The 27,383-nt window shown below is 43.4% G+C and overlaps 1 protein-coding gene across 1 annotated transcript in view; it reads left to right on the plus strand.

The window, feature by feature from the left end:
• Nucleotides 1–27,383, plus strand: part of SMAD1 (SMAD family member 1) — a 55,647-nt gene that overhangs the window by 22,209 nt on the left and 6,055 nt on the right. Inside the window, exons 4-7 of the mRNA XM_040966933.1 lie at nt 12,577–12,834; nt 15,100–15,216; nt 19,272–19,493; nt 27,056–27,312. Of these exons, the coding sequence (XP_040822867.1) occupies nt 12,577–12,834; nt 15,100–15,216; nt 19,272–19,493; nt 27,056–27,312 (854 nt within the window). The remainder of the gene's footprint in view (nt 1–12,576; nt 12,835–15,099; nt 15,217–19,271; nt 19,494–27,055; nt 27,313–27,383) is intronic.

A 27,383-nucleotide genomic window follows, 5' to 3' on the forward strand; every position in this document is an offset into this window, starting at 1 on the left:
TCGTTAGAACTCGCAGGTGCTGCACAGTGATGAGGAGCTTGGGTCCTGGAGCTAGGCTGCTGAGGTTTGAATCTGTCTGCATTTGTTACATGTATTTATATGTTTTTACAGTTTCATTTGAGAGGCAGCTCACTCTTCTGTACACTGTTCACTACCACAAATGTCCTTAACAGCTCGGACCGGGATGAAACCAGGAGCTGGGAACAGCAGCCCTGTTTCTCGGGTGGCCATGACCCCGCCACTGGTGCCATCACCTGCTGCTTCCTAGACTGTGTGCTAGTAAGAAGGCTGGAAATAGGCAGAGCGGGGATTCGACTCAGGCTGGCAGATTCAGATGCAGGGATCTCAAGGGTGCCTTAACCGCCAGGGCAGATGCCTGCCCCATCACTCAGTCTTCACGAGGAGTACTTGATCCGTTGAGGATTCAGTGGGTCACACTTAGTATAGCATTTAGCATGTGTAAGAACTTCACAAATGTGAATTAAAAAAGGAAATCCAAGCAAAATACTGTTACTCCCATTTTACTAAAAACAATGAAGTGTAAAGCGTTTGGGGCGAGGGTGAGGTGCTCCTGGATTTTCCCACCTGGAGGATCGTGACAGCTCCCAGCAGTGCATCCACTGCTTTGCCAGGAATGGAAGGGGCCCTGGCCAGCCTCTCGGCCCTCAGCGGCTGCCCTGGTGGCTCCCCGGCCTTGCCCTTGTTAGAAAGGGTCTTTGAGTCCTATACCCATCACGCATCCATGCAGGCTAGTGAGGGCCTGGACCTAAGTGGTCCAGCCTGAAGCCTGCCCATCATAGCTGAGGAATTAATTCCAGCCATAAGAGCAGCTGGCCACCCCAGATCCGACCCGAGGCCTCCTGGCTGGAGCCCTGTGCTACACTCTGTAGCTGGCATCATCCTCCTCAGTGTCCAACAGGAGACTAAGGATGCAGCCACACTGCTCAGCACCTGTAGTTGGCTAGAAATCAAAGCTGCTCTCCCCATGGTCCCTGGCTACAGGTTTGTCCCTGGCTTGTTCGGAGCCAGTGAACACAACATGTTTACATATAAGATTCTAACTCTGGAACTCCAAAATGTGCCTTGGACTTGCTGTACTCATGTGTACCTGATGTTTTTACCCTATAGCCTAAATTGTACCTCTAGCAGCTTTTGAAGTCTGTATTAGTATAGCACCTTCCCTTTATGGAAATTAAGCAAATAAATGTTAGGCAACGGAAAAGCCACAGGGGTCAGTGGAAGGACAGAGAAGACTGCTGTGTTCCCTCATCGAGCCCCCCACAGTGCTGTTGGGGCTGGTTTGGTACTCCCCTTGGGTAGATACTGAGGGAAACTTAGATAGGATGCCTCCATTCCCATGGCTAGGACCCCAGGCTGTCCTGATCCAAGCTAGTGTGTCTTACAGAGCACCACACTTTGCGGATCAAAAATCTGCACACAGTGACTTTTGCAATCCACCTAGCCCAGGGCTCTCCTGACCTCCTTCTGTCTTCCTGTGCGAACTTATGAACCACCCAAGACTCTGGACCAATGCTGTGGAGCATGGTAGAGGTGGAATAGGTGATCTCTAGAAACTTGACTTATGGTGAGGAAAGCAAACCTCAAATTCCACGGCTGATTGGAGGCGTAAGTCAGTAGAGCTCTGTGGTGGATGGACAGAGCAACCCCTCTGCATCTTTGACCGGGCTGTGTTCTCCTCACTTCCTGGAGCTGCTGGGATGAAGTCCAGCCATCTGCATTTTCTACACAAGTTTCTCCTAATTCACAAGTAGGGAGTTTGAGGACTATATTTGGTGAAAGATCCCAGTGAAGGTCCCAGTGGGACACAAAAAAGAATCAGTTCTACAAGGTGTGGGTTGAAAGGCCAGGAAGATGCCTGAAGAGCAGTGATATTGGAACTGAGAAAGGAGTATAGTCAAGTGAGCAGAGGCGCAGAGCTGGGACACTGACTAGCAGATAGGAGCTTTGGGAAGCCATGGCCTGGCTCTTGAGGATGCTGGTGGTCGGAGCTCCTGCAGGCCAGACTGCAGCAGGAATCCCATGCATTTTCCTAAGCTTGAATGTGCTGTCACTGAGTCCAGTTCATTCCTCTACTGCAAAATACATTTGCTTACTTACCTTGAATTTCTACGCTTATAGTTAAGAGTGATTCCTACAAAGTAAATACTGCAGCATTGCCACCTGGGAGCAAAACTGGCTTTGAAAATGATGCTCTCCATACAACCAAACAGAAGAAGAATGGAAAGAATTTTAAACACACAGCTTGCACAATCCCTCCTCAGTTTTGTAGTACTAAGAAGTGTCATCTGGTGATGGTCCACCATTTAGCCACTGTGTGACTTTGGGGGTATGGCTTGACTGGGGTGGGCCTCCCCCGAACAGAATTCTTGTGAAGACAGCTTGTGCCTGTCTTGATGGTCCTGTATCTGCACTTCCTGTCATGCCAGTGACCCTTACCCAGTATTTCCATCTTCACCAACAGTACACAAACGAGAAAGATCAAGTGCCCCCACTCAGAGATTGTGACCTTTACATTTTCCTGGCAGTTAGACCTTGATGAAAGTTGCAGGAATGCTTTCTGCAGTGTCAAAGTTTCCAGGAGTATCCTGAGGTAGGACTTGGATTTCATGTATATGCTGTACCTTTGAAGCGCACTCGCCCTGTTCATCGCTTTCCACTTGCACAGCCCCTGTTTTGAAGGCATGGTGCAGTGCTCTGTGTAGTGTAGATGCTGGGAACAGCTGCTGTGCTGGTTCTCCCTTCTCCCAAGGATTGCTGTCACGACTGTAGCCTTGGCCATTTTTCAGCTCTTAAGGAAAGTCATGGAAATAAGTGTCCCTAGACTGAGCCCAGGCACTATGGGAGCCCGAACTTTGATGTGCAGCACTCGTCACTCAGAAGATGCAGCAGGATAGCAAGCACTGGGTCCCTTGAAGGACAGTCCCCAGTTCTTTGGTGTAAGGCATCATGACCGCTCAAAAGCTGGTGCTTGTTCAGTCTCAAAAGTAGCTGTTCGAGCTAGGGCTAGAACTCTGGTGTTGGGACTTAAAGAAATGGCTTCTACCACCTCACCGAGAGCTCAGAAGCTCTTACAGGGCACCTGAAATGGTGCCTGTGGGTGGCCTGTGTGCCGTGAAGTTCATGTGGACAAGCATAGGCAGGCATCTGGAAACCTGGTGATCAAAACTTTACCTGTTTCCCGAACATTGACCTATCACAGCGTTTGTCAGGGTTTGTCAGACTAGGTCTGCTTCCTGGACCGCTCTGCCAGCACTGACAATTTGGTGATGCAATGGCCAGCAGCTGCTTCGGACCCTGGAGCAAATGGCCGAATCTCCCATGGCCAGGATGCCTGGCCAAGCTCAGCAATCTTCGTGTTTCTGCTGTTCTTTCTCATGCCTTTCTACTGTGCCTTGGCAACACAGAAAAGCTAGGCCTGGTGGCAGAATCACAAACATCTCCTGGAGCTTTGCTTCCAGAAGCAGTCACAGTTTGATTTTCCTGCTGATGGGGAGTGAGGGGGGAGGAAGGACTTTCTTTTTTTACCCTGAGAGAGGTCTGGCATGAAAAACAGCTCCCATCACTGAGAACTGAAGCAATTCCTCCTGAGAGCAGAAAGGCTGCGAGGCGCCTGCTGCCTTTCAAAGATGGAAAGCAATTAGCACTTTCTCCTGCAGGCAGGGTGGATGGGGGTGGAGAGGTGGAGAAGTCACAGGACTGCCCTTTCTTAGCAGATTCCTAAGGCATAGGAAGTGAAAGAAGGGCTGGATTCTGCTAGGGGCCAGAGCTCCTAGAGTGTAACCTAGCACAGCACGACTTAGACTCAAGACTAAATCTGTGTTGAGAAAGGTGTTTTAACACCGGAATACTCTTTCAAAGAAAGTGGTTGTGATTTCAGTTAGCCTGTGGAAATACTCCTTAAAGGAAGCCCCAGGTCGCAATGTGATGGCTCAATGGCTAAATCCTCAGCTTGCAAGTGTCAGGATCACATATTGGTGCTGGCTTGTGTCCTGGCTGCCTCACTTCCTAGCCAGCTCCTGGCTTGTGGCCTGGGAAGGCAGTCAAGGACAACCCCAAAACCTTGGGACCTTGCACGCACATGGGTGACTAGAAGTAGTTCCTGGCTCCATGCTTCAGATTGGCTCAGCTCCAGTTGTTGCAGCTGTTTGAGGAGTGTACCAGCAGATAGAAGATCTTTCTGTCTCTCCTGTCTGGAAGTCTGATCTGCATTTCCAATAAAAATAAATAAATCTTTAAAAAAATTAAAAATAAGGCCTGACACTATAGCATAGTGGTTAAAGTCCTCGCCTTGCACACACTGGGATCCCATATGGTTGCCAGTTCTAATCCCAGCAGCTCCGCTTCCCATCCAGCTCCCTGCTTGTGGCCTGGGAAATCAGTGAAGGATGGCCCAAAGCCTTGGCACCCTACACCTGTGTGGGAGACCTGGAAGAGCTCCTGGCTCCTGACTTCAGATTGGCTCAGCTCCAGCCATTGCGGCCACTTGGGGAATGAACCATCTGATGGAAGATCTTTCTCTCTGTCTCTCCTCCTCTGTATGTCCACCTTTCCAATAAAAATAAATAAATCTTTTAAAAATTAAAAATAAAGGAAGTCCCAGATTCTAATCTCCAGTAGAAAATCTTGAAGAAACCAAGGACATGGTTCAGCAGAGAGGCAATGCTTTGCGTTTCTGTTTTCTCTTAGGTAGAAACTGCCTGGCATATAGAAATAGTAAGAGGAGGACCTGGCTCACTGTCCAGCTGCCCCCCAACCCCTGCCACTTTACTGGTTCTTCCTTTCAGCCTTGAGTTTGCATATCCCAGCTCTCTAAATTGGATATTCTCTTACCCAAGAACTAGAATTCACAGAATATGCATGTAAATGGGTGCCTAAGCAGAATTCACTAGTCTACATGCTTCTTCCTTCCTTTGGTCCCACTAGAAACCAAGTGTCTTCTTTTTATATGTTTATAAAAAAAAAATTATCAGAAATTGTTGAAATAAAAGGAAGTAGTGTCAGGTGGAGGGAGTCTGGATATTGAATATTCAAATAGGACAGGGCTTGGTAAGGGCCTTGTTGCACATGGTCGTCTCCACTTGAGGTGCAGCATCCGTGTGGCCGTCTCGGCATCTTGTGCATGAGGGGAAGTGGGGCTCAGGTGCATGATGCACGGCGGGCTTGGCCAGCCTGCAGTGTGTGGGATCAGGCTGGCAGCATGAGGAGTTTGTGCAGTAGTGACTGTAGCCGAGTGTCAGTTCCTGTGCTAGCTCCCCCTGCCTAGCGCGTATCAGAAGCACACAGATCTGATTTTAGCGGTGATTCATTCATCATGCGTCAGCAGAGAGTATCAGCTTGTCTTTTAGCCAAATTTATTGTTCTTCTGGAGTTTTCTTCTTCAAATTGAGTGGCCCTAATTATAATTGGCCTAGAAATACTCTAGGACTTATTCATCCGTGACTGGAACATACTATGTAAAGCAGAATCCAAAGAGAGAGGGAATATAGAGCTATGAAGGCATTGGAATAGCATAGTTGAGTACACACTGCCTTTGTTTGAGTCCTGACTTGACTTCTAAGTTACCCTTCTCTGTGTACTGTGACCTGCCAGGGGGTGTAAAGTGCTCAATGTGATCGCAGTTTGCAGTTAATATTTGTAGTGGTTATGGTGCAAATGTGAGTTTTGTGAAACGAGGTCATCACCTGAAGATCAGTTTGCCACCGGGATTGTGGCATAGCAGGTCAACCGCCTATGACACCAGTGTCCCATATGGTTTCCCATTTGTGTCCCACCTATTCCACCTCTGATCTGTCTCTTTGCTAATTTCCTGGGCAAAGCAGCAGAAGATGGCCCAAGTTGGGCCTCTGCTACCCATGGGAGACCTGTATGGAACTACTGGCTCCTGGAGTGAACCAGTGAATGGAAGATCTCTCTCTCCCTTTGACTTTCTAAATAAATAAATGCCAAGAATATCAATTCATAGAAAGTCAGCCTGATGTCTCCTTGCTTGTACATAAATGGCCATTTTTCTGGAGACAAGTTTATAGTTCTTACTGTAATTTTCTGAGAACTTTCTATGGTAGAATTGTCTGGACACTGAATAAATAGGAAATCCTCCTGTTCAGAGTGTTAGCACCCACCACAGCCTCTTATGCCATGTACCAGGTCCTTACAATCCTAAGTAGTATGCAGAGCTTCTTGATTGTGAAGTATGTAAAATGTCACTTTCATATTCAGTAAATAGCTAGGAGTGGAACATATGATATGAATTTGTAAAATAAAACAAAATATCCATGTAATTTCACAGTCCTTGTTAAGAGCTACAGGAACCCTAGATGAATTTACTGCTTCCTATCACCAGGTTTATTATTCCAGAAAATGTTGAGAAATACTAGGAAAATGTTGCGAAGATTCTGAGTTATTTGAGTGGATTTCAAGCAATGTGCGCACCTGTTGTTTGTGTTAAATAAATGTCAGAAATATCTAACAGCAGTGTCCTCATCTGAAGGTCTGTGAGTCACTGTCTGATTCCTTTTTTCATTGCTGAGTAGTGTTTCATGGTTTGAGTATTCCTTGATTGATTTATTCATTCCTTGATTGATTTATTCATTGATCTGTTGTTAGGCATTTGATTTGTTTCTAGTTTGCAGATATCACAAATAAATGTGCAAGTCTTCGTATGGGATGCTTTTTCTTGGGTGTCTAGGTAGGCCTGGAATGGCTGGTGAAGCTTTATAAACAGCTTGCCTGTGTGTTGTCTGGAGTATATGCCATCTTACATTACTATCGTCAGTATAAGAAACTCCCTATTGCTCAACAGTCTTGTCGGTGGTTGGTGTAATCATTTCATTAACTTAAAATATCAGATCTAGGTAGCATAAAACTCACCACTGTAACCATATACTTCATGGATATTAAATGCATTCACTATGTTGTGTAACTGCCAAGACTATACATGTCCAAATGTTTTTATCTACACCAAAGAAACTATACCCATTAAACAATGCTTCTTGCCTTCCCTTCCCTCAACTCCTAGGAACAACTTTTTGACAGTCTTTATGAATTTGCTTGTCCTAGGTACTTTAAAAAAGTAGGATCATAAGATATTTACCCTGTCTCTGGTTTATTTCATTAAGCAATGTTTTTAAGGTACATCTTCTTTGGTGAAGAATCTTTTCAAGTTGCTGGTCCAACTTTTAATTAGGTTTTTGTTCACAAGTTTTGAAAATTATATATTCAGGACACAAGTCCTTTTCTGGTATGTCATTCCTTCAGGTTTGCGGCTTACGTGTGTTTTTTGTAAGGCAACACTTCAAAATGAATGTGCTCTAACAAGGATATGGGAAAAATCAGGAATTCAGTATGGAAATGGACAAATATTGGAAAAACGTCAATGAGAGTTGATAAAACTTGGGAACAAATTTTAAGATTTCATAAATAAATTTCAGTGTGTCAGAGGGTAAATAGATTTATATAGAAATAATAATATTCAATGAATAAAAGGAAAGTGAATGAAAGGTGCATCTCTAAAAGAATAAAAAGACTGAGAGTTACTGATACAACAAGATAATGAAGATCCAATTTGTGTAGAATTGGAGTTCCCACATTTCTGGAGCTAGAGGGCATGGCTAGTAATTGAAAACTATAACCCACGGAAACTTTGCAGAAATAAGAGAAAAACTAAAGTTAAATATTAAAAACACTTATATGTACTTTGGAAAATTCACCAAGAATAATCAGTTTGGATGCATTACCAACAAAACTGTTAGATTTTAAAGACAAAGACCTAAGCGATTCCTAGTAAAATGTACATGTTGTTTATGATGCTAAAAAATTAGCTAGAAATCAGGCATCGTGCAGATAGATGCGGGCAACAGTAAAAACAACATTTTCAATAAATTTTTAAAAGACATTGGAAATCAAGCTGCATTGAAGTGTAGGCTGTAGAAAATATTTTTTTAAAGAGTTATTTATTTTACTTGAAAGAGTTACAGAGAGAGAGGGGGAGAGACAGAAAGAGATCCTTCATCTGCTGGTTCACTCTCCAGACAACCGCATTGGCTCTTAGCTGTGCTGGTCCAAAGCTGAGAGCCAACAGCTTCTTCCGAATCTCCCACATAAGTGCAGGCACCTAGGGCCTTGGCCTATCCCTTGCTGCCCTGTCAGACCATCCCAGGAACCTGGATTGGAAGTAAAGCGAGTATGTCTAGAAAGGGCACCCATATGGGGTACCAACTCCACAGGTGGAAGACCAGCACAGTACACTGTGGTACCAGCCCAGACCTCCGTAGAACATGTTTAATGTGCAAAGACTCAAGGGGGAACATTGTTACAGTGAGCTCTGCCCCGGAGAAGTCTGCTGGAGGACCTCTCTATTAAAATAAAATTTGTGGTAGGCTGCCGCTTGGGATGTCTGCATTCCTTCTCACAGTAGGTATCACACTGTGTTCCAATGTCACAGTCAGTTACTCTGCTTCCAGCCCAGCTTGGTAATACTCCCTGGGTGGCAGCAGGGGGTGGATCTGGGTGGATCCAGATGCCTGATTGTTGCTTTATGGCCTGGTCATGCCCAGGCAGTTAACATTTGAAGGAGAAGACTAACAGGTAGATTTTCTCTCTCCCTCCCTCCCTGGCTCCCTCTCTTTCCACATATTAAGTAGATGAAAATAAATATTTTGGAAAGAAAAGAAGGCATGTAGGAAAACTTTGGCACAAGAGCTGTTGATGAGCATATACATATAGAGATAAAAGTGATGACATAGGTGAACAAGCCGTGTGCGGTTCAGATGGTCTGATGAAGTAAAAGTGTGCACCTTCAGCAAGGTAAAGACAGAAATAGGCGCAAGTAGCATAAAATCCTTTACTATCAAGATCATAGGCGAATGCTGAAGGAGACATTTAAAACTGAGGAACTACAAAATATAAAGTAAAAAAAAATATTTCATGACACTAAAGGATATAAATATAAAAATAGCCATATAATCACAACAGAAAACCAACTTTGGAACTTCATTTAAAAATATAAAAACCAGAGTTCCACTACCTAAACAAATGATAAATGTAATACAGTGCTATAACAACATGTCACTCACATAAGTAAGTGAAAATGGACTTCAACTCACCTGTTAACTTCCTATTGCCTCATAAATCCTAAGTCCACTCAATGCTGTATTGAAAAGATATGTCTCTCCCCTAAAGGGATCCTTTCTTCCCTCCCTCCTTCCTTCTCTCCTCCTTTCCTTCCTTCCTTCCGTCCGTCCGTCCGTCCGTCCGTCCTTGCCTTTGACAGGAGACAGAAAGGAGGAGAGTGGGAGCTTCCATGTGCTTCACCACCCACATGACTGCAAGGGGCAAGGCTAGCCTGGAACTCCATGCTCATCTCCCACGTGGGTGCCACGGACTTAAGTACTTCAGCTGTCCTCTGCTGCTTTCCCAGGCACTTGTGGCAGATAGCTGAATTGGAGTTGGATTATCAGCGACTTGAACCTGTGGGATGTCAGTGTTAGATTACAGCTTAAGCTGTTGTAGCACAACGCTGGCCCCTACCAACATTATAACATTCTTAGCACAATACCATAATCCTGGAACTTTAAACTACATACATTTTTCTACTCGGGGAAGTTTAAATACATTTTTATTAAGTGACTCATAGATGAGTGACAATTGCAAAGAAAAATTACATTGTTTCTCTTAAAATTTCTACATATTTAGGTTATAGAATATAATTAAATCAGTGATTAGAAAAAAATATAGTCTTTTATCCTTTTCACTAAAAATGATGGCGGTCAAAGCCAGCTAGTACAGACAGTACCTGTGGAGCACAGAGATGAGTTTTGGCTTAGCAGAATCCCCAGGTTAGGTCCCAGCTCCTTTGCCTTTGACCCAGTGCTTTGCTAATGTGCATTCTGAGAGACCTGAGACAATGGCTCACGTGCCCTGGTTCCTGCTGTACTGGTAGGAGATGCAGGAGGAGTTGTGGATTCCTCACTTCAGCCTTGCTCAACCACAGCTGTTCTAGGCATTGGTGGATAAATTGGTGGATAGAAGATTCTCTTTCTCTTTCTTACCCACTCATGATTTTCCTTTTTAAGTAGATGGTGGGGGGAGGGAGCTTTTAATTATGTTAGCTATTTTTTCAAAGACTGATTGAAACACAGTGATACTAGGGACATGGACTGAAATAGAATGGGATGAAATATCTATAAATAGACTCAAACATTCTGAGAAAAGTGGTATTTCCAATCACTGGGAACATGATGGACTTTTTACTAAATTCCACCTGGGTAAGTGGCTAACCATGGAGGAAAGGTAAAAGTTTTCATGTCACAAATGAAACTAAATGACAAGCGGAGCAGAGATCTAAATGAACCATGACACTTCATACACGCTAGAAGAATGCACATGAATTCCTCCTTGTCAGTCTGGGGAAAGAGAAGGCATTCTATGACTCAGGGCCCATATACAAGAAACTACTGATAAAGTTGACTACCTGAAAAAAAGAAACCGCTGCCCATGAGTGAAGTCAGATGTCCAGTGGGAAGTGGTGAGTCATTCTGAGCAGCTAAGGAAAGGAGACTCTGGCTGCACAGGTAGCTCAGAGGCATCGGGCTGCATCACGGCCTGCCTGGGAAGGTGGTTTCCCTTGGTGTCTGTGGAGCCTAATCCAACAGAGCAGAGGAGCTTGGGCTTGAAGTGACTGCTGACAGGTAAAACTGGAAATTAGTTATGCTTCTTATGGCATCACTTGGGCAGTTCCCATCATTCTGCTGAAAAATGAGCCTCATTCAAAATATTTACTTCTCAAAGATCAAAAGGTAGGGAAATCAACAAACCTTACTATTACTAGGTTAATTAACAATTTAAAATATGACATGAAAAAAGTTCATACTATGCAAAATCTATTTTTACTTTAAAACACTTTCAGCTCATAGGCAAGTTATAATCCACAGGTTAAGTACATTAAGTACATTTTTTTTTCCATAGAAATAACATGAGTTAAGAATGGAGTTTCTGGGAAGCCTCCAAAGTCTAAATTCTTCATGCCGCTCAACAGTGCTTCCTTAAAAAAAAAAAAAGAAGAAGAAGAAGAAAGAAAGAAAAAACGTTATATTTGAGAAGCAGAGAGACAAATAGGGCTCCTACCCACTGATTCATGCTCCCAGTGACCACAGTGGCTGCTGATGCCAGACGCCACATGTGTGGCAAGGACCCAGTTACTTGAACTGTCACCAGTGCCTCCCAGCGTGTGCATTAGCAGGAAGCTGGATCCAGAATGCCGGGGTGGCCCTGAATCCAGGCACCCTGATGCAGGAACTCACGTGTCTATACCACTGGCCTAGGAGCCTGCATTTAACCCGGTGCTCTGAGTCCTGACTACAAAACAGCACAAAAAGCCAGCCGACTTTACACCTCCTCTGTCCTGTGAAGCATGTAAGATGGGTGGGTTTTTTTTTCCTGGATTGGGGCCGCCTGAACAGGAAGGCTTCCAGAGGGCTTGGTTGGTTGGAGGAGCCGGCTGGTGACACTGGTGGGGGCTGTGGGAGCTCTAACTTAGGCTAGAGTTGTGTCGTGACTGAGCCCATGCTTCCCTTCCTGGGTCATAGGAGTGTGTGATGACTGTGCCTCTTGAGGTTTCTGAGGTTGGTGAACATGCTATGAGTAGACCCTCAGCCCCCTCGTGGAAAGAGCTCCTGGGAATGTTGAGTTCTGTGGTTTCATGCCCTCTTCCAGTTTGCCAAGTGTGCCTTGTTTGCATCTTCCTGAACAATCAGGGACTGGTGACTTAGAGAAAAGATGTTGGCAAAGTCTTGACTGCTAGGAGAGGTCACAGCACAGACTCTCTCAAAACATCTTCCGGAAGGTCTTCTGCAGCATCTGGATGGTATAGTGCTCCTGAGCACAGGCACCTCCGAACGTTTGTTGAGACAAGGAACAGAAGGAAGTTTATTTTGGTGCACAGGCATTTTGAAACTGACATGTAGTGTTTTCAAAATACACATTTCCTCTGAATTTTTTGAAGGCCACTTCTACGCATGGATTTCTAATTTTTTTGGTACCAGAATAAATCAGTTTGGTTTCCCACGAGCTTCCTGAAGCACCTTTCTTGCTCTAATTTCACTACCTAAACTGCTTTTTGCTTTAGAGTTCAACATTAGTGGTGAATAGCTCAAACTCTTCAATGAATATTATCTCTTCACTGTAAAATGTCATTAACAGGGCTTGAAGTGGATTTTCAGTGGTACTGTGCATTCTTCATTGTACATTTTGTTGATTTATTAATTATGCATTAATTCTTCAATGAATGAAGAAGAAACTCAGAATGGGGAGCCTTCAGGTTTCTCATCCAAGAGGGTGTATTTTGCCACCTGTCTCCAGGCAAGCCATCCTTGGGTCTGAAGGGACTGTTGTGCAGTACAGAACGGTTCCACTGGAGTCATGGTTTTGAGCGAGCAGAGGGCAGCCTCCAGATAATTTGTCGTCACTTAGTAAGCGAAGCTCCAACTTCCTGGCTGTGTTGTTACAGATTTTTATCATTCTCATGTTAGTCTTTCTTGTGTTTTCTTTCCCAACTTGCAGTTCTTCCTCCGGTGCTGGTTCCACGACACAGCGAATATAACCCTCAGCACAGCCTCTTAGCTCAGTTCCGCAACCTGGGACAGAATGAGCCTCACATGCCACACAACGCCACTTTTCCAGACTCGTTCCAGCAGCCCAGCAGCCACCCGTTTCCTCACTCTCCCAACAGCAGTTACCCCAACTCGCCAGGCGGCAGCAGCAGCACCTACCCTCACTCTCCCACCAGCTCAGACCCAGGAAGCCCCTTCCAGATGCCAGGTGAGTTGGCCGGTGCACGGGCATTCTGAGGGGATCACCACGTTGAGGGGGGCGGTGCTGGGTGAGCCTGAAAGGTGGGAGGAGCTTGTCAGCACCAGTGCGGAGTGCAGTGCTCTGATGCTCTGGGACTGGGCTGGCTGGTGGAAGCCTCGTCTCCAAGGCAGCCAGCTTGGTGTTTTATTTGTCAGGCACAGTGGCTTGGACAAGATGTATTTTTTTTCCCCTTGTTTTTAAAAGGGTTAGAAACAGCTGCATCCTTCTGGGAGTGGCATAATTGTCATCGTCTTTGCTCTTGATAAAAGCCAGAAAAACAGTGTGTTGCACACATTTGCTGTTAGCAGAAACACAGCCTCGATTCACATCATTTTGAACGTGGAAAAATGCTCGCTGTAAGTGCAGTCTCAGAAAAGATTATTTCCCAAGGGGTCATGCCCCCTACTGAATTAAAATCATTTAGACAGTGATGTAATCTCAAGAAACATATACTTTAGCAGCAAAAGACTTGTGACAGAGGGGCTGGAAACCATCTGCTTGTTGAATTTAACAGAGGAAATAATTATCCTCTTTTAGATATGTCTAATGGTGAAGTGATTATCAAAGTAAATTGTTAATTAGGACTTCATATTTCTCAGATTATAGGTTAATAACTAAGCATCTCAAAAAAGTAGATTACTTTCAGTAGTTTGAGAATGCTTTCTTTCATTTCTAAAACTTTTATTAATGTAAGGGAACAGATTTTATGCATTCCATAGGTACAGGTCAAGGAGATAGTCCCACTTCCCTCACTGCCCTGTTTTCTGCCCTGCAGTTCTCCTCTCTCTCTTCCCAACACTATTTGCAGGGTCTTAATTTAATCCACTCTGTATTCATAGGCTGAATTTGCAGCTAAACGTAATATTCAACTAGCAGCCTTGACACCTATTAGCATGTTAGGAAGGGAAAATAGACACATTTGTTTATTGAGCCACATGAAAGGTTTGTCTCTGGCTGCCAGGGATTATGGCACAGGTCAAGTAGAGGAAATGTGGGAAAGATAACATTGCATGGCATGCCAGGACAAACTTGTGAGAAATGTGGGCCGCCACCAGCCGTTGTTGGGCAGTACCCATGCCACAGTTGGACAGTGACATTGTTCACCACCTTGGTGGCAGGGATCTCCTGGATTCAGGCTCAGAGGAGTCTCTGGCTTGCAGTGAAGTAGAGTCAACCTCAACAGCTGCGGGAAAAAAAGTGACTTGAAAGAAGCTGGGGAATGGGAATGAAAGGCATCCAGGGAAGGTCCCTGTAGGCCTGTCTCAGTCCTCTGAGACACTGCCTGTTACTGGTTAGATGGTGGGAGTTACTGGGCCATGGGTTACATCCAGCCACGGAAGCCACCCAGGCATCCCAAGGGGGCAGCAGCAGTCGGTGTGCAGCAGTGAGCCCCACAGGCAGGCTTCCCGGAGACCCTCAGGTCTTTGTCCTGTATGCTAGATGGACTCCCAGGAGCCTTGAAGAAACTTGTTTTTAGACTAAAAAATTATGCGAAATCTGAACCCTTTATCTTCCAATAGCAAAACACAAGGAGTTGTGATATTGTTCTGTGTTTCAGAAATCATGTTTGTCCTCCTGTGCCACCTGTCTGTGTGCTCTTCAGGCGAAGCATCTGTAAATTCTGAAATAGGAAACTGTTACAATAAGTGGTTTATTTCCCATCATTTTATTAGTAGAGGTTTTAAAATAGGTGGTTATTTACATGGATAGGGGAAAGGGAGTCCTGACATGACAGATGGCTGACAATCTTGGAAGCTTTAAAGGAATTTAGGCTGGAGTGATGCTCAGCTTGGTCTGTAGGTTCTGTTCCTGAGACTGCCTTCCTTAAGTCCCGTGCAGTCTTCTGTGTACCCGTGAAACTGAAGTCGCAGAGAGCGTGTCCTCTCCAACAGAGGCCTTGTTTTAAAAATGGCATGATCCTGGCTTGGGTACGTGTCTTCTGGAGCTGACGTAGAGACTTCCTCCCCCAACTTTGCTAGCATGCATGATGATTTTCAGAAATTGTACGTCAAGCCCAGGGTCTGTAGTGTCTACTCAGTTTTGGCAAGAGGTTGAAATTCCAGCTTGTTCTCTGAAGAATTTTGGCATAGAGGAGAGTATAAGCAGGCATGGGCTTAAAATTGTGTATGTGGGACACATTGAATCTGTTTTCTCTTTGTATAAATATTTTTAATTACAAAAAAAAGAGAGAGAGAGAGAAAGAAACAGAAGTCATTCTCTTAAATTTTGCAGCCGATACGCCCCCACCTGCTTACCTGCCTCCTGAAGACGCCATGACCCAGGATGGCTCCCAACCAATGGACACAAACATGATGGCACCTTCACTGCCCGCGGACATCAACAGAGGAGGTAAAATGATCTCTGATGTAGAGTCTAATGTTTATCCAACTGTTGCATTCTCTCTCAGAATTTTTATTGCTCTTTTAAAAAAAAAATAGCTAATAAAAATAAAGCACCGTAATAAGAGACTCCATAGAATTCTTTGTATAATGAGTAGGTCTTTAATGAACAGACACACTGATCCAACTAAGAAAGGTCTGAGTATCATTTTGCTTTTTGCCATCTCAGTACTCATTGTGAATTGGTGATGGAAAGAATCTTTTCCGCTGGACAAGGAGAAGTTGAGAAGCAGTAGACAAAAGCTGAAGTTGAGTTTTCACAGGTGATTTTGAAATCGCCAGGGCCTCTAACTGGGCTTTCCACAAAAGGTTTCTTCTGTAGTTAGACCAGACGTTCATGAACCTGACCTGTTCTCAGGCTTTGGAACACACACGCTGGCAGCATTGGCTTCTTTCTTGTTGTTTTTATTCCCGACTTTGTTATCTGAGAAGTGGGTCATTCTTTGTCTTTTCACTCTGAAAAGTTTATAAGCAGAGCTGAACATTTATGAGATATTTTGCAAGCAAAGAGTAGCTCTTCATTGGCAGTTCTACTCATCCCGGCCATGACCAAGCAGGCAAAGCTTTCATTCTTCCAGGTCTACAGGGGCCAGTGGACTAGGCTGAAGGAGCAGAGACCAGGCAAGAAAGTAGAATATAGAATTGCTGAGCTGCTGTAAGAAGCTGTGGCCACTTTGTTGAATGAAACTACCCCCACGGAAGCCCTTATGGAGAAAATAGTGCTTTGCTGATGCACACAAGGCATGGTTCATTCAATGTGTGTAAAGTTTATGCAAACTGAAGTTAGAATGCACCCCGACTGCTGGATATGGAACACTTCAGAAAATGGAATTTAAAGAAATGACTTTTTTCAGTGCAAGAAAATTTTGAAACCCATACATAGTTTTTTAACAATACACTATTTCCTTGATTTGTTTCAAGATCACACACACATGGATTTAAAAAAATTTGTACAAAAGTAAACTTTGGATGAAATTTTTGTCTGAACTTTCTGAAGCTGCTCTGATGTGTCTTATTTCATTCTTGCTCTTTTTTTGAAATTCAGATAAGAGGCACCTAAAACTTTATCAAAGTTGCTTCGATTGTTGAGGCACTGATTGATTTGCTGATGTTTGTAGATACTCCAGTGGTAGCTGTGTGTCATTCATGGTCTTTGTCCAAACCCTCAGAATGTAGAGCAGCAAGATGAACCCTGAGGTAAACAGTGGACCCTGAATGATAATGACATACAGATGTTGGTTCATTAATTTTAACACATATTCCATCCTGATGGGAGAATTCGTTTGTAGAGGACAGGGAGACATGGGAAATCTCTCTACCTCACACTCAGTTCTGCTGTGAGGTTAAAATAGCTATAAAACATTTTGTTTACAAATATTAATATTGAAAGAACATTTCTTAGATGTACAATGTAATGCATTCAGATCTATGCCCTTGTAATCAACAAATATTTTATATTTTTTAATTGCTTCCATATTTTATTGTTTCTGATTAACTCTAGACCATCCTTTCAGTTATGGAATTATGAGCAAACAAATAAAAATTCTTTTAAAATTAATTTGATTTATTATTTTTTTAAAGACTTATTTATTTTTATTACAAAGTCAGATATACAGAGAGGAGGAAAAACAGAGAGGAAGATCTTCCATCCCAAGGGAGCACAATGGCCGGTGCTGTGCCAATCCAAAACCGGGAACCAGGAAAATCTTCCGGGTCTCCCATGTGGGTGCAGGGTCCCAAAGCTTTGAGCTGTCCTTGACTGCTTTCCCAGGCCACAGGCAAGGAGCTGGAAGGGAGGTGGAGCTGCCGGGAATAGAACCAATGCCCACATGGGATCCCAGGCTTTCAAGGTGAGGACTTTTGTCACTGGACCACACCGCCAGACCCAACTTTGATTTATTTTAGAGGCAGACAGAAAGAGAGACACTATTCCCTGATTCATTCACCAAATCATCACGATGGCCAGGAGTAAGCCAGGCCAGAGTCATGAACTAGGAACTAATCCAGGTCTCCAACGTAGGGGGCAGCGGCCCAAGTACTGTTACCATGGTGGTACACATGAGCACATTAGCAGGAAGCTGGCATTTTTAAGTGGAGCTGGGCCTCTAATCCAGGTGTTCGAATATGGGATACAGGTTCCCCAGGCAGTTTCCTAACCATTGTGCCAAACACTCTCCTCCTGAATAAAAACTTCCATTGGGGAAAACAACACCTGTTTCTCATGTATTTGGAGTCTGTGTTGGAAGAAAGGGATAGCCACAGAGAATGGACATAGCATTCTATACCTTGAAGAGTATTTTGACTTCATAACTGTTGTTAAGCCTAAAATGTGTGGTTTTAGAAAACAGACCTTTAAACTCCTTTCCTTTACATTGCTTAAAGTAGTCACCATTAGGAAAGTTTACAGTTGGCCGATATTTTGATGAGAAGGAATGTTAACCTCTCTTTTTGTCCTTGGTGGTGTTCCTGCAGTTAGAGTCTGTCGGCACGGGACAACCCACAGGCCAACTCAGTCTGCTGCCTGCTGTGTTAACTATAGCTTGGTTGGAGCACAGCTATGTTCACTCACAATGTGTTATCTATGACTGGTTTTGTGCAGCGTCGAGTGGAGAAAGACCATATGATCTGCAAATCCATTCTGGCCTTTATAGAAAAAAATTTTGGCAAGCTCCGACCTAGACAAATAGCATGAATAATCCCGATAGGTGATGAATGTTTTCTGTTGATGATGTCGCCACCTTCACTAAGGTTCAGCACTCAGGAGTTGCTCTTCAGAATAGTACAACTTGACGGGTGGTGATTGTTAGCAAGCAGTGCACATTTTCAGCTAGTCCTCTAAAGCATGCAAGCAACTGATGTGCGCATTTCAGAGAACAATTTCTTTGTTTTTTTTTTTTTTACTAGATTCTAATGTAAAGTATATTTTAACCTTTGTGAACCTGATATGAGAAACATCAAGGTGCTTATGCTGTAGCAGTTTCACAGTCCACACTTCCGATGTGGATTTGCTTTCCTGGCGTCTTTCTTTCATTTGTTGTTTTTTTTTTTCTTTTTTAAATGATTGTGCGCTCAAGAGTTCATAACTCTCAGATCATTCCAGTCTGCTGGAAATACACGGTTTGTATTTCTGGAATCTCTACAGCGGCAGTACAAGAGGTTTTACTACAGAAGGAACTTATCTTTAAAACCTTTTAGCTGCAAATGTTTAGAAGCGTGTTCTGTTTGGAGATTTGTTAGTCTTAAGAGATTTGACTTAACAAGCTGCATCCTGTCAGTAAAGTTGGGTAATTTCCATTGTTGGCCCATTCTGGGAATGGAGAGACAAAACACACCTGCTCTGCATGACTTAAAGCAAATATAAGGAAGTTACCGTGAAATCTGGATGAGAGAGATATGATTCATTCTGGAAGAATGGCCAGCTGGCAAGATTTCTTCCTGAGTTTGAGAACTGGAGCAAAATTGTAGCTGTAATCATTATTGGCAACTTAGTGTGAAGTCAAGTAACTTCTTACTAATAATTAGAGGTTGATTTTCATTACTCTGAAAAGACATAGGTGCACTAAGACTTTGCCAAAAGTCATTGCTTTTTATGCCAGCACCTTTGGCCTATTTCCTGCCCTCTATTGTTCTCTTCCTACTTGTTTTGTTACTTGTCACTTCTGCATTGATTTAGATCCTAAGCTAGGGTCTGTGGCTGCAGTGCCATCCCCTTGGCTGTACATTAGGGAGGAAGTAGGTCAGGATCCAGCAAATGCAGTTGCTATGCTGGTTAAGCTTGCATTTTGATTTTCAGATACTAATTGGAGGACATGCTTTCCAGCTAAAGGAGGATGCCACACTTTAAGAAGTTTCTGCTTTAGACATCATAGACAAGTTACATATGTTAAAATAGCAATGGCTTTTCTGTATTTTTGTTCCATGATCCTAAGCCAGTTTTAACAACAGTTTCAGTTCTGAGAGCCGGAGGGGCAAACCTTGGTTGATACAGCCATTTCTTTCTTGCAGATGTTCAGGTAGTTGCCTATGAGGAACCAAAACACTGGTGCTCTATTGTCTACTATGAGCTCAACAACCGTGTGGGCGAGGCATTCCATGCCTCCTCCACGAGTGTGTTGGTGGATGGTTTCACCGATCCTTCCAACAATAAGAACCGTTTCTGCCTTGGGCTGCTCTCCAATGTTAACCGGAATTCCACTATTGAAAACACCAGGCGGCATATTGGAAAAGGTGAGTTCTCACTTTAACCCCTTCCAAATGTTTTTCCGATGTGTCCCTGTTCCCCCAGAGCCTACCTAGTCACTGCTGTTTAGCAGACTCCAGCTAATGTTCACTTGCTGCAATCTGTGAATATTTCTCCAAATTGTGTTATCTGGAAGTTCTTCCAGTTAGTGTAATGTTTCTGGTCTGCCAACTCTTAATAGCATCAATATGTCAGCTAAAATAACCTATCCTATCGTAACAGTTGACTTTCTAGATCACACAGTGGGACACGGTGAGTGAAGCTGTCACCTGGAAGTAGTCCATATTCCTTAGCAGAGTGCCTGGTTCAAGTACCAGCTGCCCTGCACTCTGATTTACCTCCTTGCTAAAGCATCTGAGGGGCAGAGGATGGATGATAGTCGAAGCATTTGGGTTCCTGCCACCCTACTAGGAGACCTAGATGCCTGCTTCCTCCTGACTTAGCTCTGACTGTTGCAAGCATTTTGGGAGTGAATTGACAGATGGAAGATCTTTCTTTCTCTGTCACTCTTTCAAAAATCTTTAAACAATGACTTAAAGCCTAAAATTGAAACAAATAAACCTTATTTCAAATGAACACCACAATTGAGCGAAAACTATTATGTTTTAAAGATTTGTGTATTTATTTGAAAGGTAGAGAGAGGAGAGGAGGCAGAAACAGACAACTCTTCCAGTCTGCTGGTTCATTTCCCCCAGATGGCCTCAACAGCCGGGGTCTCTATCCAGGTCTCCCACATGGGTGACAGGGACCCAAGTACTTTGTGTTCTGTTGCTCAGACACATCTGTAGAGTGTAGAATCAGAAGCAGAACAGCCCAGGACTCGAGCCAGCACTCTGATATGGTATGCTGATGTCACAAACAGCAGCTTAATCCACGGAGTCACAGTACTGACCCCCTGAGGGACTGTTAATACACTAGTACAGTATTTGATAGTGTGAGTGTGTCCTCACTCTGGAATGGGTGTGGTGGTGTCACGAGGAGGGCTTCCACATGAACTCTGGACTCTTTTGTAGCCTTGATTATTTGTTAGTGAAATGAGTAGACCAGTTCTGTGTCTTTTAGACGTATTACCGGAGTAAGCAAACAAAGGGGTAGAAGGAGCTTTGTTGACCCCATGAGGTAAGGGAGATACAAATGTGGAGGCGGGGTGGGGGGAAACCCTCTGTGGAGGATAGTGGGGAGGTTTCAGTATGAAGTCATGATCTCCACAATACATGTGTGTGAGTGTGTGTGTATGAATAGGTGTCTGCTGAAAGGCTGAGAGACAACTCATAGCAAAAAGAACACGTAGGGCCAGAGCATTATGGCTCACACCGTCTCCCACTAAGGATGCCCAAGACTCCTTGGACTTGACTCTAAGGCTGGGGCACATAGGCAGAAGATAAGCTTGAAACATTTCATTGTGGCAGAAAATAGACATGCTAATGGCAACGATGAGGGTGTCACAGGAGCCAACCTAAGAGCTTCCACTGTCCAATTATGAGACAAATTGAGATCCAGAATAATTGTGGTAATGAATTGTAAACCACTGAGAAAATACTACTTTATGTATTCAAAGCAGTAATAGAAATGAAAGAAAGCAGAAGGCTGATTGGCAAATGTAGAGTGAGTGCAAGAGTTGGAAAATAATTGTTTTACAGGCAGCATAATAGCAAGAGTCATCAGTGGCTACTAAAAGACATGAGAACTTTTTTATGAATCTAGATATTTGCATGGTTTTAAAGTGTCTATCTGTGGGGCCAGGTGTAATAGTCTAGTGCTTGAAGTCCTCACCTTGCATGTGCCAGGATCCCATACGGGCACTGGTTCTCATTTCTGTGGCCCCGGTTCCCATCCAGGTCCCTGCCTGTGGCCTGGAAAAGCAGTGAAGGATGGCCCAAATCCTTGGGACCCTGCATCTGTGTGGAAGACCTGGAAAAAAGGCTTCTGAATCCTAGCTTCGGATTGGCTCAACTCCCGCTGTTGCAGCCACTTGGGGAGTGGATCAGCAGACAGAAGTTCTTCCTCTCTGTCTCTCCTCCTCTCTGTATATCTGACTTTCCAATAATAGATAACTAAATAAATCTTAAGTGCCTGTCTGTGGGAACCGACATGTGGCAGCTCGTTAAGTCACCATTTGGGACATGGACATCCCGCATCAGAACACAGATTCCTGTCCCTACTGTTCTGCTTCTGATCCAGCTGCTTGCTAATGTGCTTTCCTAGCAGCAGAAGAGGGAGCATGTGCTTGGGCCCCTGCCACCCACATGGGAGACCGCAGTGGAGTTCCTGACTTCTGGACTTGCCCTGGCCCAGCTGTGTCATTGGAAGACTTGACCCACTGGAGGAATAAATCGGCAGGGGGAAGATCTCTTTCCCACTGTCTCTCCCTCTCTGTCACTCTGCCTTTCAAATAAATTAAAAAAAAAATCTTTTGTATTGTGTGCCAGAAACTACTTACTAATTACAAGAAAACTGTAGCAGCTGTTATACAGTAGAGAAATTATAAAATCTGTATATTGGTTGTAACCAGATATTTGACTGCCCCCGTCAAAACTAAGATATTGAATTATCACAGGGGTGGGTGTTGGTCTTAGCAGTGAAGATACTGATTAAAACACCCACATTTCACAGTGGAGAAGCTGAGTTTGATACTTGCCAGCTTCCTGCCATCAAGAATCCTCAAAGGTAGCAGAGATGGCTCAGCTAGGCTGTTCTTTGCCACTCACAGATGGAGTTCCTGACACCTGACTTTGGCCCCAGCTAGGGTTGTGGGCATCTGGGAAGTGAACCAGCCCAGCTGATGGAAGCTTTTTCTTTGTGTCTGTATCCATCTGAATCACACACACACACATCACTAATACAGGACGGATGGATATCCTGTACCTCCAGATGTGATAGCCAGAGAAGACCATAACATGACTCATGCAGAATTCTGACTGAAAATGCAGAATTGAGCCTATTCCTGAGGAAATACCAGACAGACCCAAAACATTTAACATGTTACTCAAAAAGGTGAAAGCAAACTGTATGTTCCAAGTGAAAAGAAATTTAAGAGATACTGCTATATGCAATACCCGACCATTGATAAAACCCAATACTGAACAGGGAAAGATGCTACGAAGAACATTATTGAATGGTTAGATTAGCTTGATGTTAAATGTGTTGATATCGCTCACCATGCTGTGGCTATGCTATCCCTTTTCTTAAGAAATACACTTATGTGGGGGCCAACGCCATAGCATAGAGAGTAAAGTAAATCTGATCTCCATCTCTCTCTAACTCTGCCTTTCAAATGACTAAATTTTAAAAAGAAAAACCAGAAATAAGTAGTTAGGAAGTGAATAACCATGATGAAATGGTTAAAAGAGGAAGATACCTGTCTACTCCCCATCTGTCTCTGTAAAAGAGCCCTGTGTGTGTGTGTGTGTGTGTGTGTGTGTGTGTGTGTGTAGAATGCATGGTCAAGAAGATGGAGTGAGCTGTCTCAATAGATGATTGGAAAATGGTTATATGCTTGTTTTTCATTCTTTTTGTTTCTTCTGTGTTCTGCTTTAAATTTGTTGTAAGCTTGAAATTATTTCCAGAATGAGTTTTTTTGTAAAGGACCTGCTGTGAAATTTAGAATACTGAACCAGATTAAAAGTTTTTTTTAATAAACACTCAAAAAGCATTTGAGAGATCCTGGCTGAGGGGACCACAGTAGCTCTTAAAGCAGGAAGAGTCCTGAATGGGCTAGAGGAGAGAAGAACTTAGATTCCAAACATGCATAGCAGTCTGGCTGGAATCCCCTCAAAATGCGTATCTGGGGACCGGTGGGGTGGCGCAGTGGCTAAAGTCTTCACCTTGCATGTACTGGGATCCCATATGGGGGCCGGTTCTAATCCCTGCTTGTGGAATGGGAAAACAGTCAAGGATGGCCCAAAGCCTGGGGCCCTGCACCTGCGTGGGAGACCCAGAAGAGGCTCCGGGTTCCTGACTTTGGTTTGGCTCAGCTCCAGCCATTGCGGCTGCTTGGGGAGTGAAGCAGCAGATGGAAGATCTTCCTCTCTGTCTCTCCTCCTCTCTATCTGCCTTTTCAATAAAAATAAATAAGATATTTTAAAAAGAAGAAAAAATGCATATCAACACTATTTGGCATACACTTGGGGTAGAAGGGCATATTCTCCCTTCAATTCTAAAGCTACTACCCCAAAAGCTGTGGACTATGGTATGTTACTCTTTTAAAATAAAACAGGGATGAAGATCGGATTCTGGGAATGCTGTTACTCAAGATCGTTTCAAATGCCCTGAGTGCTGTACTCAGCTGTAGAATTACAGATCACAGAAATGAGCCAAGCTGATCATTATTTGTGGATGATAGGACTGATAATATTCTTAGGTAGATCCTTGAAGTGAAATTAGTAGGTGAGAGGCTCTTGAGAGTTTGCCAAGTTACTTCCCAGGGAGCATGGAGTAATTGACACCCCTGCTGCAGGAGGTGAGCGCCTTCCTCAGCCATGACACTGTAGGGATGGGCATTGTATCTGTTCCAGGGATGGGCTTGCTTATGTAGAAACCTGCAGAGACTCCATTTGTTAAGTATTGCCCAAGTCCCTTTCCTTTACAATGGCAAGCACCAGCTGAAAACCAACGTGAAAGGCAAAGTCCGTTCCCAATAGGAACAGGACCATACAGTTTTGGAAATAATCTAAGCTTTCCTTTTGTGAGATTTACAAGAAGAAAATAAAGCTGTGCTGAGAGAGAAAGAAAATTTGCCCCAGTAGACAGTCCTATTCTGTTTAAAGGGAGAGCTTAGTACTGTGAAAGCACCTTAAGGTTGTTAGTCCTTCCTAATTTAACTTGAACTTTAAAGCAGTTCTTGTCAGAATCACAATGTGGTGTTTTTCAAAAGCTGGATAATGTATTTTTTCTGTTACCTGGAAGTATAAGCAAGTGAGAAAAATGAGAATAGCTAACTTATTCAATAGATGAGTAAGGAAAAATTTCCCTATGTTAGAGTTAATAAAACATTCTAAAACTTATAAAACTACAATTAAGTTGTAAAACTATAATTTGCATATAGGCAAATTGAACTCAGACTGTATATTTTAAGACTGTGTATAAAAATTTAATGCATGTTAAAGTGAAGTATAACAAATCATAAGGTCTTCTAATGGTCCTATAGTGGCAGAGTGAACTTCTGAGTGGGGCCAGGGGTAAAAACTCTGACCTCATACCATAAATGAAAACACTATAATGAGTTGGATATTTTTAAAGAATTACTTAAAAGCTAGAAGAAAATGAATCGATTGGAGAGGTAGAAATTTTCCAAGCACAAAGCAGCGTGAGGCTGGCCTAGTAACTCAGAAGCCCAGGTCCCATACTGAAGCACATGGGTTCAATACTCACCTCTAGCTCCTGACTCCAGATTCCTGGGTTTCCTGCTAGTGTAGACACTGAGAGGCATCAGTCATGGCCTGGGTAATCGGGCTGCAGCCACTCAGCTGTGAGGTCTGGATTGATTTTCTGGCTCCCAGCTTCATGCAGGCCTTTGACCATTGTAGTAGGCATTAGAGGAGTAAACCAGCATATGAGCAGCACTCACCCCTGGCCTCATCTCTCTCTCTCTCTCTCCCCTCCCCATCACTCCCTCTTTCCCCCGCTCTCTTAAATTAAAAATAAAATATTGCTAGATATTTGACTAAAACACTTTAAACTTCAATAACTTAAAAAATGTATCTATTGGAGAAACAAATGGCTCAAAAAAAAAAAGCCATGAGAGTAGCATATAAATTAAAAACAATTGAACTATTTTCTAGCTATTATAAGTTAAAGAACATTTTTTAAAGATTTATTTTCATTAGAAAGTTAGATATATAGATAAGGAGGGAGACAGACAGGAAGATCTTCCATCCAATGATTTACTCCCCAAGTAACCACAATGGCCAGAGCTATGCCGACCCGAAGCCAGAAGCCCACAGCTTCTTCCTGGTCTCTCATGCAGGTGCAGGGTCCCAAGGTTTGGAGCCATCCTTGACTGTTTTCCCCGGCCACAAGCTGGATAGGGAGCTGGATAGGAAGCAGGGCCGCCGGGATTAGAACCGGCACCCATATGTGATCTCGGCGCATTCAAGGCAAGAACCTTAGCCACTAGACTACCACGCTGGGCCCATTGTTTTTGTTTTAAGCTCAAGTTCAGTACAAGCAGGAATAAAATGAGAAAGGCTCTTAGACATTACTAGTGAAAGTGTAAGTTGATTCCAGCATTCTGGAAAGTCTTTGGCATAGTGAATTAAAAACCTTCAATTACTTACTTCACTTCCAGGAATCTCTAAGAATATTGTCAGAAATTGCCCAGAAACATTTGTCATGTTATTGTTGCAATAATAAAATTGTCAACCCAATAGTCCACTAATTGGAGAATTGTAAAATTGTTACATACATACACCATCATGCAGATATTGTAACTGTTTGCCAAAAATTTTAATGAGACCCAAATGGGAATATAATGTGTCAAACTATTAGCAATTATTACCTCTAGCTTACTAGAGGATGATAATACTTTCTGCCTCTTTACATTTTGATTTTTCTTTTTAAATTTTCTCAATTAAAAATTGTAATTTTTAGAATCGGGAAGAAGGTATACACACACACACTTTTAAATAATTTTTCCTACCTCATACCAAAAAATAAATAAATAAAAAATAGGCTTCTGCCTCAGCAACTTTGTGATTATTCCAAAGTGTTAACCCTTGTGTACACATACAGACACAGCACAATGTTTGCATGGGACATGTATTTTCGCACCCAGGAAACCATGCCAGAACATGCGAGGCGGATGGATGGAAGGCACAGGGGGCATGGCTTTGCTTCCTTGGTGGTCTGTGTAAAATCATCTCTCTTTAATGGTGTGAGGGTTGCTGCAATGGGTGGATTTCCTTTTTTACTTTTTGAAAAAGCTGGGTGAGGTCAGTGTCCTATGCTCCTGGCACACTGGGTCTCGCAGGAAGAGGTCTATAGGAGGCAGGAGCCTGATGGGATCCTGTTTCACGTCGTAGGAATTATTCTAGTTTATTTCTGCTTTTTTTTTCACTGAACCTCATAAGCTGTCAGCAGTATCTCTTCCACGTGCAATTTTCTAGTTCGATTTTCTTTTTACCTATGCACCGTAAAACCTCCAAAGCAGCTTAGCTGCTTCTAGAAGGTCATGTAGTATGAGACTCCCACAAAGGAACCTGTCTTCCGATGCTGTGTTTGTAAGGTGGGAAAGTAGCTTCTGTCTGCAGCCAGGTAGACTTGGCACTTATAAAGCACTTATCAAAGTGAAATTGTTCTACTTGTAATTATTTTTGAGAAACTTTTATTCTGTTATTTCCTAGGAGCCTCCTTAGACACGCTTTGACACCTGGATATCTTGTTAACTAACATGGTTAACCTCAGATTTTATTGGTTGTGTAAGACTTAGATGTGTCTAACCAGGGCAAGCTTAAGTCCTGTAAGATGTGTGTGTGTCTGTTGGAACTGCACAAGTGCCATTCCGCCACACAGCAATGGCTCGCGCGACTGACCATGTGCTTTTTTCCTGCAGGAGTTCATCTTTATTACGTTGGAGGGGAGGTGTACGCGGAATGCCTCAGTGACAGTAGCATCTTTGTGCAAAGCCGGAACTGCAACTATCATCATGGATTTCACCCCACTACAGTGTGCAAGATTCCTAGTGGGTGTAGCTTGAAAATTTTTAACAACCAAGAGTTTGCTCAGCTCTTGGCCCAGTCGGTGAACCATGGTTTTGAGACCGTCTATGAGCTTACAAAGATGTGTACCATACGCATGAGCTTCGTAAAGGTGAGTGAGCTGGAATGCCTCTTGGGAGGGCTCAGCATGCGTTTATTGCTCTAGGCTCTCAGTGGGTAAGT

This window comes from Ochotona curzoniae, unplaced genomic scaffold, assembly GCF_017591425.1.
Source record: "Ochotona curzoniae isolate NIBS_2020 unplaced genomic scaffold, NIBS_Ocur_1.0 scaffold_4506, whole genome shotgun sequence".
NCBI classification, from domain to species: Eukaryota; Metazoa; Chordata; class Mammalia; order Lagomorpha; family Ochotonidae; genus Ochotona; species Ochotona curzoniae.